This window comes from Anguilla anguilla, chromosome 7 (genome assembly GCF_013347855.1).
Source record: "Anguilla anguilla isolate fAngAng1 chromosome 7, fAngAng1.pri, whole genome shotgun sequence".
NCBI classification, from domain to species: domain Eukaryota; kingdom Metazoa; phylum Chordata; class Actinopteri; order Anguilliformes; family Anguillidae; genus Anguilla; species Anguilla anguilla.
The window spans coordinates 36,762,684-36,776,464 of NC_049207.1; the positions used below are offsets into that span (position 1 = coordinate 36,762,684).

The 13,781-nt window shown below is 43.2% G+C and overlaps 1 protein-coding gene across 3 annotated transcripts in view; it reads right to left on the reverse strand.

The window, feature by feature from the left end:
* LOC118231949 (attractin-like) overlaps window positions 1–13,781 on the reverse strand; it is a 199,663-nt gene that overhangs the window by 124,880 nt on the left and 61,002 nt on the right. For all 3 annotated transcript variants that reach the window (XR_004766180.1, XM_035426369.1, XM_035426368.1), the window contains exons 4-6: window positions 12,304–12,432; window positions 2,719–2,924; window positions 1,233–1,401 (exon numbers count right to left, since the gene is read on the reverse strand). Coding sequence is in view for 2 of the 3 variants with exons in the window: in XM_035426369.1 (XP_035282260.1) it covers window positions 1,233–1,401; window positions 2,719–2,924; window positions 12,304–12,432 (504 nt within the window). In the remaining variant the exon portion in view is untranslated. The remainder of the gene's footprint in view (window positions 1–1,232; window positions 1,402–2,718; window positions 2,925–12,303; window positions 12,433–13,781) is intronic.

Sequence of the window (13,781 nt, forward strand, 5' to 3'; positions counted from 1 at the left end):
ATCATAAACGGATGAATATTGACTGAAATACAAGGTAAAACGTTGTTTTTTTCAATATTTCAACAGGTTTTTAATGGAGGAAATTAACACATACAGCTAAAAACTGCAGGTTCCAAGCTTGATTTTGATGTATAGGTTGCGGGGGTTTGAAAGAAATCCAGCTGCCACACCAGGCTTTTGTCTCACTAGCTCCCGCACCTCTGTGTAACTGGTGATGCCCCCCCCCCCCTCTCTCTCTCTCTAATGTTAGATAGAGGCTATGGGAACTCGACATGGAACTGACTTTTTTTTTTTTTCCCGAATCCAAATAATAACGAGATATTATAGAAGAAATATCTGTTTCCATCGCTTAATTTGTGCTTTCCCGAATACAGTATTCGGATTCGGATACATCCCTACTGTCTTAGCACACCCAGGAAAAGAATGAAGAATCAACAATATATAATTTATGAAACAGCCAGAACAAAATTGAATAGTTTGCCAAGAAGACAGTGGGTCACCGAAGAGCTACTACACCTCCTCCTGATAATTTATAGATTCAGATAATTTGACCTTGTGGAGCTCGCATCCAGTTTAATGTGATGCTCCAATGCAGGAGAGTGGGTGTAAGTAATTAATGGAAAAAATGCCTATCTATCTTATCTATTTGATGGCCCTTGCCAAATAAAAACTATCCATCTGGTAATCTCAAAAACAAACATGAAAAAAGTAGGTTGAAATATCAAAACGAATAAATGTGCGCCAATGTCCAGTGAAACCGAAAGCTACTGACTGACATACGCGCTATGGAGAAGGACACACTGTGGCTGTGAATTAAAAGAAAGCTAAGGATGAAGCAATGCATTAAATCATACTTTATTACGCATGTGCAGGGACCATTGTTTCTGTTTAACCTGCTTTGTTAGATGCACTAACAAAGAATAATTATGCAGTTCATAATAACAAGCTTCAAATTTTGTAATTGCATATACTATTAAAAACAAATTGTGATTATTCATTCCATAATTGCTCAGTTCATTTGGTTATACCTCTGAGGGTCTGTTGCATAAAATATTTGAATTTTGAATCGTGAAACAATTAAAAAACACACTGTACTTCCCTTATTCACAACCAACAATATCATACTGAAATACAGACTGCATGGTTTGGCCATATGGTTTGTATGCTTCATATCACTGAAATTAAAATAACGGGTATTGGGGCTCAAGCGTCAGCCGTCATGTTAAACTCACGCTTTGACCATCTCGTAGTTGGAGGAGTTGAACACGTAGCCTCCGATCACCCACATGATATCCTGGTGCACCACAGCCTTGTGTGAGGTCCGGGCCAGACCACGGACCGCATGCTCCTCCCTGGTCCAGTAGGAGCGATTTGCCGGTACTGGGATTGAGCAGTCAGGACCTACAAGACACATATTACTCCATCAACACTCACAGATATGTACTGTACCCGTTCTGCAATACACACACATACGCACCACTACTGCAACAAGCACACACTACACGTCTGCTATACAAATGCAAACGAAAAGACAAAACTTCAACAACATATAAATATATACACAAACACTGCATTGAATTGCATCATATTCCAAGACTGAATACCTACCTGCCGTGAGCCTCACAACAAGCACGACAAGCCTCATTATACCAAACTAACAGAAATTGGGTAAAATGTAAGCGTCATATCTAGCTAACAGTGCATTACAGCAGCAAGTGTGGGAGGTAGGTTCTGACAATTCAGTGACAGAAGTACACTAGTCGCCCGTCTCAAACACCCACTCAGGCATTCATTAGATAATGGGCAAGTCTGCGAGCCGCAGGCACCTCCACTCTCAGTGTCGCCATGACTAATATTTGTGGAATTGCTACAGCATAGAGTCACTATGGCTGGCCTGAGTGCAATATTAAAGACTACATTAACAATAGTGAGCCACATGTTGTGGTCTGAAGGGCATGCAGTACAATACATGTTGTATACAATCCTGTGACACACATTCTACTCCTGTGTGTAGGTTGCAGTAGCGGGGTACATATGTACCCTGTATAGTGTGTGTAATGAAGCAGACTTCACGGTTCACAATGGGTGATCCAGAAAATTGGTACAGATGTGTGAACAGAGTGGAAAAGATGCTTTAATGAAACTGAATGGGGTTACTGAATGGGGGTATATGTCAGTTTGGGGGAGGGGGCGGGGGGCAGGTCCTCAAACCAGGTCCCAGTCAGTCTCCTCTACTCAGGCCAGCCAGGACTCAGGTCTCCTCAGGCTGACCAGGACTAATTCTGTATGTGTCCATGGAAACAGGGCCTACGCCATTGGAATTTAGATTGAGACATTTTATTTCTCCTGCAAATCTGGTCATAATAGTAGACAATGGCAACTAAAATGCATGTTTACAGTAAAACGGCAGTGGCCTTCTGCCATTTTCAATAGTGGTGCTCCATGTCTGCTGGATACACTCTAAAACAACTGACATAATTACATTTTAAACTATAATATCACTATTATGAAAGGTTTGCAATTATACATTATAACTGCATAGAGAAAACAGCATATACAATAAATGGAACACAAACTATGTCCACAGTGAAGAGAGAGGCCGTGTCAGGACAACGGTTAATGTTGGGACAAAGGACAGTGTCAGGACAGGGGATGACGTTGGGAGAGACGTTGGGATAACAGTTGTGGCTGAGTGTCTGCATGGCAGCTGGTGCCCACCTTGCCAGCCCTGGTGACACAGGCAGTCCCTGGTGGCAGTGGGTCTGCAGACCCCACGCTCGGGAAACCCGCAGGCAGACGCGCAGTAGGGGACGTCGCAGGCCTCCCCTTTCCAGCGCCCCACGCACGCGCAGTACACCGCCCCACTGCCGCTCTGCGTACGGCACTCCCCGTGACCGGAGCAGCTGTTCGGGCAGCTGTTCATCCTACAGGAAAGAGAGAAGAAACGGCGCACATTTTCAATGCAGAGAAGTGTACATGTATGTGTACGTATGCGTGTGTAACATGACACTGGCATTTCTGACATTTGTCAAATTATACAGCTATCATTTCAGACTCAGTAGGCAACAGTGTGGATCAGACTAAAAACTATTTTATTTAACAGAAATTTACCACGAGTAAGCCATAGCCCACTATTTCCATAGGTTAAATTAAGTCATTAAGACAGAAGAAGAAAAGAAAGCAGATGCATGTCAGGAGAAAAAAAGAGAAAAGTCCAGATAATGGGGTAATGTTATCAGGTGAAACCACTGTTCCCTTGAGCCTGGAAGAAGGCATCAGTCTCTGAGTGACAGTGTGTTTCCCCCCACTAATCCCGCAGCACTAGTGTGCTAGGCTGTACAGGGACAAAGCCACCATTGTTTTACTGTGGACGAGACTGTCCCTCAGAGCCTTGAGCATGGGCAGCTTCCCCATGATGCCCCATCATGCCCACCTCCCTCTACATTCTGGATTCCCTGACCACTGGTCCATACAGCTCCCCTGCCCACACCTCCACCCTTCAGTCCTACCCACTGCTCCACACTGTTACCCTCACAACATCTCTACAAACGCAGGCCACTTCTCTTTCGGAACAGTGTCTCAGCTAAAACCTTTCTGCCCTGTTTGTATAAGACCAAACCGTGAGCTTGCATTGTTGCATTGTGCAACAAAGGGGTGAGGAGGACAGAGTAACCTGTCTGATGAACATGACCAATTCTGAATGAGACACCGCAAGGTAAGTAGACACGTAAGTTCACACTGTACAAATGATAGAGGTACGATCCAAACAGGTTTAAATTTTCTGAAAAAAATGATTACACAAATCATTATTATATATTATTTTTGGGCAGCATGGTGGTGCAGAAGGATGTTCCAGGTTCGAGTCTGGAATGAATGGTTTAAACAGAGATAGTCTCTCTCTCGCTTTCTCTCTCTCTCAGTCCTTTCTCACTCTCTCTCCCTCCCTCCCTCCTTCCACTGCTCAGAGCCCTCAAAGATAGGTGGGAGGCTGGGGCCTTTATTTAGACTGTCGCAGCTACACAGCGTTCCTGTTCACCTTAGGAGTTCCCTTCCCACTTGAACTACAGTACTTGATACCAAAAAGTATCTATACCAACTGCAAACCATCACAATATTCCAACAGAGCCCCTACAATTACCATTGTTTTCATAAAAGACTTACAAATCAATAGTATTCCAACAACATAACAATAATTCCCACTGTTATTGCACCAGCACTCTGAAAAGTATCACAGTACACTGGTACTTCATTATTTATAACACACTGGCACACCATGGACTATGGCAAATGTCTAACAGTACATGGATATCCACCACAAGGAATCTGTACAGCTACAGATTCCTTCATCAGTATCATCAGGAGTCAGTCAAATGTTGAATGACTCCCCTGGGACAAACAGAATAGCTGGATACTGGTAGATGCCATAATTCCAGTTTTAACCAGTGAAAAAACAGGTTGTTTCAATGAAATGAAATAAATAAAACTATTCCCTATCCCTAACAGGATCCAGGGAAAAACCAATAAACTAAAATAATAAGGTAAAAACAAACCCAAAACACAACAAAAGATTTTCAGCCTTTCACCTTGTCACCTTCTGTGTAAAGAAGAACACTTTCAAACCTTGGGCTGGTTAGCTAACAGAACCCCGATGAGTGTGTCCATTTAACCAGTAGGCCTGGCCTCAGATTTCTCCGGTATCCTCTCCCAGACCAAACCCTGCCACTGATCTGACTATACTTAACCTAAACATCAGATTGCACAGGATGTACATAATAGCAGACATGGCTAAAAATAAGCTGTGAATATTTGTTGCCTGAAGTTCAGAGGTGAGATGAAAACAGAAACGCGTTGTTTCCGTTTCATTAGTAGACGATACATGACAACTATGCCGAAAACGAGTTTCGCCAGCCCCACCATTGTCGCTCCCGTCGTCATTTAACACACACCCCCTCCCTGCAGTCTCATCTAAAAAACACCCCCCACCCTTGACATAATGGACAATATTGTCTATCTTGGCATTCATAAAAATATTCTTTCACCACTAAAAAATCGTATTCCGTCATAGCAACAAAATAAACCCGACAATAGCCCTAAGATATGCCTATACAGCAGTGAAAACGCTGCTCACTGAATAACGAAATACACGAGAAAAGTTTTTAAAATGATACCATGTCATTCTACAGTCAATATCTGGGGAACTAAATATTGAATAAATATAAAACCTTACTGTTGGTTTTACGTGTAGAGATGTCCCTTTTGAGACTGCGTGGTCATATATTGTCTTGGACAATCCGTTTGGGAAATATAGGCGCATCTGTGACGCCCTGGGTATCTTCCAAAATAGCTGTGCGTAACACCACACCTGTTGTTTACGGCGTCGTCGCCCTTTTTAGTACAGTCTGACTAGATTTACAATTCATTTATTCGGTAGGCGAGAGTATAAGCTTTCTAACGATGTATAACATGTCTAATTCTGCTTTCGGAATAGCGTTTTATAGGTCAGCGTAACAGAAATATTCTTAGCATAGTATTCACTTACGCAATCACACTCTGTTAGCAGACAAATACGATGCACCTAACGAAACATGTTCAAGGATATTTCGTAATTTCTTGGAAAATACTATTATTATTGGGACTTCTGAACATAGCTAAGCCATATGTTGCTGATAGACCTAGCTGACATCGTTTTCTGGAGCAAAACAGAAGCGAATAGAACAATATAATTGATACTGTCTCTCTGTCTCTATCTACTGAACATAGAGGAGATTTCACCATTGCTATGTAAGTATTATCGTTCAAAATATTTCGGTTTATATACGTTCTTTTTGAAATTGAGTATTTTTAAAATAGGTTAGTGGTGTTATATAATGTAAATATTTCACACTGTAATGTAAGCGTTAGACGGAAGTGTAATAGTTTTTGTGAAGCATGCAACAGTGATGACGTCAGAGCTGGAACATTGCCAAAACGTGGTGGACGGGTGAAAATTGTTTTCATGTTGTCTCATCCCCATACAATAAAACATACGAGAGTACAGAGTATAGAAATACACACGAGTTAATTATTACACATTTAGGTACTGTACCGCATTGTGTGACAATGTTTTTGCATTATTTTTTTAATCTGATAGCAATGTTTCATCTTAAACCCTCATAAGGGGCTCATTTATATGCTTTATAATGGACAAAAAACATTTTATTCAATTTTGGAGAGATTTTGGATATGTTTCTGGACACCTAGCTATTTTAGACCACTGTACTGACTGAAAGCTTGTAATTCCCATTTGAAAATTATGCAACAGTGATTTTCTTGAGTCAAAAACAGTTGATTTGTAGTGAAATACATGGATATGTTATGATTTACAGCAAGCATAATTTAGACATTGGATAGATTGGAGATGCTGGGTACCTGCTTAGTTTTTGCTTCATTACATCTATAGTAGTTTTACATAATCTACCCTTAGATTTAGAACTTGGGTCAAGAAGTTTTACCTAGCACAGTATAGTTAACCTCCTGCATATATTCACATCGCGCCCGTATTTCATTGCGAACTTAAAAAGCGCAAATTTATTTTGGATTTTTGTCAAAACAATTGGCTTTGTGGCCACTTTATTTCTTCCAAAATAATGAATAAAACTAATCCGTATTAGATTTAAATGTACAACTGTCCTTGCTTATAAGCCATTTTCAAGGTCTCTGTGGTGTTCACGTCTGGAGTTATAAAGCTTTAAATAGGGTACCCCCTAAATGGGCAAGGATTGGCAAAATTTGGCTTGTTCCTTAAGAGGTTAACCTAAACATCAGATTGCACAGGATGTACATAATAGCAGACATGGCTAAAAATAAGCTGTGATATTTGTTGCCTGAAGTTCAGAGGTTTTCTCAAAATTTTTACGTGCACAGCAGTATTCAAAAAAGCTGCAACTGTCATGGTTCTGTGTTTCCGTCTGTCTTTCCGTGTTGGGCCGCCAGATGGCGGCACTTCTGTTTTGTGTCCTGCTCCCCGTTTAATTGTATCATTGCTTTCAATTATTCTATTATTGTTTTTGGGTTGTCTCGTTTTCCCTTCCCTCTCTGTGGCCTGATTGTTCATTGTGCCCTCCTGTGTCTCGTCAGTGTCGTGTCTATTTAAGTTCCCCTTTTCCTTGACTCAGGTGCTGGATCCTTGTTTGTTTCTTGTGTGCATATTGGATTGTGTTTCGGTTCGTGCTCCTTCTTGTGACTCAGTGTTTTGCCGTGAGTGTTTTCCTCCCTGCCCGTGTTTTGTTTTTTTGAATTTCTGCGTTTTCTGTTTTTGCGCATTAAGATCTTTTTCCCCCTTTTGACTTGCCCTGCGTGGCTTCGTTTTTGTTCTCTTTTGTTGTTTTTCTAATAATAAGCAACATTCTTGGTTTGCGTTCACTCTGTGGATTTTGGTTGTTTTTTGACTCCGCGTTTGGGTCCATTCCCTCGCCCTCCCTGACAGAAGGATCCAGCCAACACTGGACCCAGCGGAGTTTTTTATTTTTCCCCCTCTTCCCGTTCCCGGAGGTTTGTTCTTGTGTAGTCATGCCACCGGTTTGGAGTAAGCCGGTGGTGGCTGGGGGGACCCCCGGGCCAGGTCCTGCAGTTGGACAGGCCCCCCTGTCCAGTAGACAGTGGGCGGACAGACTCTTTGATACATGCCAGGGGTCGCGCCCACTTTTGGACTACGTGAGGGAGTTCAGCGCTGTGGCCGCACAGGCGGACCTGCCCCAGTCCACAGTTTGCCAACTGTTTAGGGACAACATGAGGGACCCCCTCCACGGTGGGCTAATTTACTCTGGCCTGGAGGGGTGCTGTGACTTTGAAGCCCTATTAGGAACGGCATTCCACTGGGAGAAGTATCTCCGGGGGGCCGCGGATATGCCCCCTCTGGCCGAGAAGTACTCCCAGCCCAGTGCGCTGGAGCCTGCCGTTCCGCAGGAGCTGCCCGCCCGGCCCGCCATCCCGCAGGGGCCTCCGCCTGCTCTGCCCGTTGTTCCACAGGGTCCGCCTGCTCTGCCCGTTGTTCCGCAGGGACTGCCTGCTAGGCCCGTTGTTCCGCAGGGGCCACCGCCACCTGCTACGCCCAATGTTTGTGCTTCGCCCCCGCCTCGAGCCCCGGAGAGACCTCCAGAGCCGCCCAGAGCCCCGGAGGGGCCGTCTGCTCCGTCTGTTGTCCCGCAGGGGACGCCGCGGCCTGCCCTGGCCGCTGTCCCGCAGGCGAAGCCACCTGCCTTGCCCAGTGTCCATGCCTTGCCCAGTGTCTGTACTTCGCCCAAGGTTCATGCTTCGCCCAGTGCTCTCGCTCCCCCTTGTGTCCGTGCTCCGCCTAGTGTTCCCAAGCCGTCGCTGCCCCCACCCAGTTCTCAGAGACCTCGCCCCATCCTTGTTCCCAACCGTGTGTCTGTCTGTTCACCTGCCCCCTTGTCTATTTGTCTGCCCGCTTGCCTGTCTACCTGTTTGCCCGCGTGTTTGTCGGCCAGCATGTTGGCCTGTTTATCTGCCCCCCCCAGGCCATCGGCCCGTCGGCCAATCTGTTCTCCCGCCTGTGCCTGTCTGTCGGTGTGTCAGTCTGCGTGTTTTTTGTCCTGTCTGCCAGTTTTTCAGTCCGTGTGTCAGTCGGAGTTCACCCCCTCCTTCCCTGTCTGTCTCTTAGTGTGTCCGTCGGTCTGCCGTGTGTCTCCCTGCCTGCTTGTCCCTTTGTCTGTCCTTGTAGGTCTCCCGGTGTTGTTCCTGTGTCTGTGTCAGTCCGTTTCTTTGTCAGTCTCAGTCCACCCCAGTGTAGTGTCCATGTCCAGTTCCATGTAGTATTGTGAGTCCGCTCCGTGTCTGTCTTTTGCCCAGTCCTGTGTTCTGTTTCGTGTGGTGTCTTGTTGTTGTTCCGTATGTGTCAGTTTGGTCCAGTCCCTTCCAGTCTAGCCCAGTCCGGTGTTCAGTCTCGTCTCATTCCAGTCCAGTCCCGAGTCCTGTCTCCAGTGTGCCCCAGTCCCGAGTCCTGTCTCCAGTGTGCCCCAGTCCCGAGTCCTGTCTCCAGTGTGCTCCAGTCCCGAGTCCTGTCTCCAGTGTGCTCCAGTCCCGAGTCCTGTCCTGTCTCCAGCTCCCACCCTCTGTTTCACTCCCTCCCCAGGCTGGGGGGGGGGGGGGTTCATTTCCTCACCCCCCTCCCTCCCTGACAGCAACTGGATAACTCAGATGACTGGCCCTGCTTGAATTATTAAATAAAACTCTGATGTGAAAACTACTATTATCCGCCACATACTCACAAGTGAAGTTCCCCCTTATAGATGCAAATGTTATAATATGCACTTGTTTGCTGACAATAACACTTAGAGCCGTTCACTTTACGAAGCAGCTCTTGAAGTTCAGATACTGCACATTACTTTGCTGCAGAGTAAGGCACACCAAATCTTTAATTAAGAAATGATTTTTACAAAAAAAAAGGCCTATTTAACATTGATGTAGATACCCTGTGCCCAGAATAGCCCAGGAGTCACATTCGTTTTAATTGGTATTTTTAAGGATTTTAACAAACTAAACCAATTTGCATTTTGCAATTAGCCACAAGCTAAATGGTTTCTTTTTCTCCTGAGCAGATGATGCAACTTTGACCTTATTTTTAATGAGCAGGTAAGACCTCAGCTGGGAAGTAGGCTGTCTGTACGGCTGGCATATGATGAACACAGGTTAATCGGCTCACTTTTCTGAGATGCGTTGGATCACTGCGGAAGAAGTGTCCCCCTTTGACCTCAAGCCCTGTACTTATCACACATAAGATGAATGCACCCAGTGCTGAAGATACTAATAAAGCAAATAATGAAAATGTGTTAACAACCTCTCAATGAAGATAGGCTATATGCTGTTCAAAAGCACTCTTCAGGAAAGAAATAAACCAACTGTAAATTCAGATAACACATTCTAAAAAATGGAATGTTCTCTGAGAAACAAATATTACATATTTCACAATATTTCATGCCAAAATAGCCATTTATGTTATGTGTGGCTGAACGAACAAATACATTTTAACCAATGTGAGTATTATCCCCTGTTAAAGCAGTGTTATAACGCTGAGTAAAAAAAGCCAATCCAAAATATGCTGCAGGTGCACAGAACAGACAATGAATTGAAAAACTGGAATGACAACAGCACATGGTAAAAATAGTTTTTACAGTTTAAGATATTTATTTCAGATTACAAAAACAAAAAATCAAGGTGTGTAGGCATTTTGCTTTCATTTCTTCATCATTGCTAACAAGCACATACATAGACCTTGTATTGCGCTTATCTGGTTAATAATTGTTCTCCAGCAGACCCAAATTAACTCCTCCTCTATTTAAGTAATTATGACTAATGCGCTGTAACAGTGACGATGGTTACAAGTAAGCATAACCAGCAAATGCACTCCAGGTGACTCCATTTGCCCTTCCTCCAAACAGAACTAGCTCTTCTGTCATGCATTGGATAAGTGAACATGCTCCAGTTGCAAGTCCAGCTGTGTGTGTGTGTGTTTGCGTGTGTGTGTCTGTGTGAGATACCATAGTAAAGTGAAAAGAAAAAATGCTTATATCATATGTGCTATGAATTGCAGCTGCTCACCTGAAAACAATGAATTCCCATCTGTGCCTTCTTATTAGTCTTGTACAGTACTAAGAGACACATTCAATGTCCATTTACAATGCTCCTTTAATAATTCAATGCCACTTCTTCCCCTTGCAGTATTATCTCCAAGACCAAATGGATCCATACTAAACCAGGATTCCAGCAAATTAATGCATAACATCAGTAAAAACAGGCTTTGGTGGTACCTGAGTTTAGAAATGGGGTATCCAATCTGATCCAAAACCAGTGTGGATGCTAGTTTTAGATATACTTAGTGATATAGCTACTTTTGTGTAAACCAGTGGGGACTATTTTAGTTTCACATAATTTTGAACAATTATAATACAGACATGCACATACAAAACACACACACACACACACACACACACGTACACACACACACACACACACGTACACATGATTAGGGCCTCCATAAAACCTTTTACATTTAGCCCAGGCATTAATGACACTCCTTGAAGCAGTACTTTACTGTCTATTTAAACAGTAACTTTCAGATTTGGTTTCACCTCCGTCCCACTTGTGCCCCCTGGTTCTATTTACAGAAGTTTGACTGAAAAAGCTTCTGTAGCCTACCTTACTAATCCCTTCCAAGATATCCAATTCTCCTGTCAGATTACTGCTGAGACTCCTCAGCCTACAAGGAGGAAAACAAACTCAACAAAGAGAGCTTTCCTCCCTCAAACAGCAGACACCTTCCACACAGCTCCCACAAAGCTTGACCTTTAGAAACACCAGTGTGAGTGGGCGGTCTAACAGCCTTCAATGTGAAGCATAACACAGCCAAATATCACATTATTCCAATAGCTCACCATGACAGTACATCATTTCGATCAGGGTGTTTATTAAAATATTCAGTCGTACTCAAACAGCATCACAATATCCCTGCAAGACAGCATGCAGTTAAACCCTGCTAAAAATAGTTTCCGTTTCATTCAAACTGTTTATTTTCCTGCCTGTAAGTGCGAATGAACATGGCTCTCCCTGCAGGGAGGCAGTATTTACAAAGGAGAACCTGAGCTCCTGGAAAGCTTTGGCAAAAGAGGGGCCTGTGACTATTAGCATCTAACAATCATAAATACATGTCTCTATTGTACAGCTGTCTCATGGCTTCGGCTAATGTCACTTTCAACGAATTTCTTCTCTGCTAGTACATTGCCACAGTTCCTTTTCCAACTGTTTCATGTTATACCATGTATAAATCACTGTTTCTATGCAACTCACTCTGCGACCATTCCTGTGCCGGCAAAATTTTATTACTGTCAACAGAATCTTGATTCTTTCACTAGTTACCTGACTGAATGGGGAGAAAACTGGAAGTATTATGGACTAGGCCCCACCACTGCCGTGTAGCAGTAGATTCCGAAGCACTATATTAAATGTACTATTTTTTTAATTGGTTGACTGATTGAGTTATTGGTTAAAAGTATGGGTAATATGGCCTCAGGCCCTGGTTTGTGCATGCAGGAGTTATTGAATTGGGATATTAAATGGAGCATGACTGCTGATTGATTCAATCAGATCTATAAACAGAATTAGCCATTAGCCTTCTGCCCCAGCCAGCCATATGCTTATATGACATGTTGAAGTGTGGGGTAAAATTGCATTGAATGTGTTAGTGACTGGGGCATCAGAGGGACTGTTATACGACTGGGGTTATTAAGGACTGAGGCGCCTGCTGTGTACCTGTATGATATGTTGAAGCCAGTGAGGTTGTAGGCTGCGTCGCTGAAGAAGTGCAGTAGGGCGTAGCCGGATGTGGACGCCACCTCTGGGGCCGTCTCGTTAGCATCATGCTCTGGCACAATCAGACCACTGCAACACAGAATATGGAAAAACAGTTACATTGTTTCATTCACCATTCTCTCAGAAGCCCAGAGACTTCATCAAAACAGAACCAAGAGGCGTGTATAAGCTCACAAAAAATCCATTTAACTATTTAACCATTTAACTAAAAATGATGTTATTTCCACTTAATAATACCCTTTAATAAAAGCTGAGAATCTGCAGTTTATCCACACATGCATTGTTAGATTGCAAATATAACACTGTGGAGTACAGAGCAAAATCAATAATTTTGTCCCAGATGTGTTGCCGCTCACTGTAAGTTCACGCTAAATGTGTTGTTTCAAATCCCACCCAATATCTGTACAAATGACACAGCCCAGCTGAGGGACATTTTAATTACATTATATATTTAATTAGCACTAGGCCTGTTTATTTAAAGCCATTGGACTTTCGCAGGAGAAAGGTACAAACAACACAGGAAACAAAAATGTACTTCTAGTATTTGGCATCAGCTATATCGACCGTGGCGGTAAGCCCATAGATACTCGACTCACCTATGGCCTTTAGTAGATGGATGCATTTTTCTGCTCATTTGTAGCTTTTGAAAAAGTTCTTTCAACTTTTCAAGGATATCTGAATATTTCTCATGATTTTTCCACAACTTTATAAGAGAAAAATATTTTTTAGCATTTTCAAGGAGGGTACAGACCCTGCAGACATATTTCCTTTGATTTAGCGATGTATTATTTATGCAGAAATAACTGTTGCTTGATTTAACAAATATTAAATCTTGGAAACAGAATGTTTCTTATCAACGTAATACAAAATAAACAGAATATATTTAGGACATCACTGGGGCAGAGTAGGTTATGATCTGGCAAAGGCCATCTCTCGTATAGCCAGGTCATGCCTTGTGTGACAGCACACCATACTGCTACACCCCCAGGAGAACAACCCTTGGCAGACCCCAGCTTCTCTTGTCCGACCACCCCAAGACATTTCACCAAGCATCTCCACTAGAAAGGCCATTTACACACTACACACTGTCAGAGCTTGTTCAGATAAAGATTTCAAGATCTTTACTGGTTGGGGAAGATTAGAAAATGTGGAAATGTACAAAATTTTATGACGATAGCAATGCTGCGAAGCAGGAGCCGGTAGTGAAGTGATTTTACAACTGTCCTTAAATTCTACTAGACAACTACCGAGTGTGAAGAAACATACTGTATATCAGAAAAGACAACATAATATAAAATGGACTGTATGTCATCTCATGGTGCCACTCTATGGAAACATGGTGCTGCTCGGCCGATCAGTTTTCTTGCACCTGCAAGTGGATTATGTGGACTGTTTGTTAAAGTATGGAAGGACTAAAC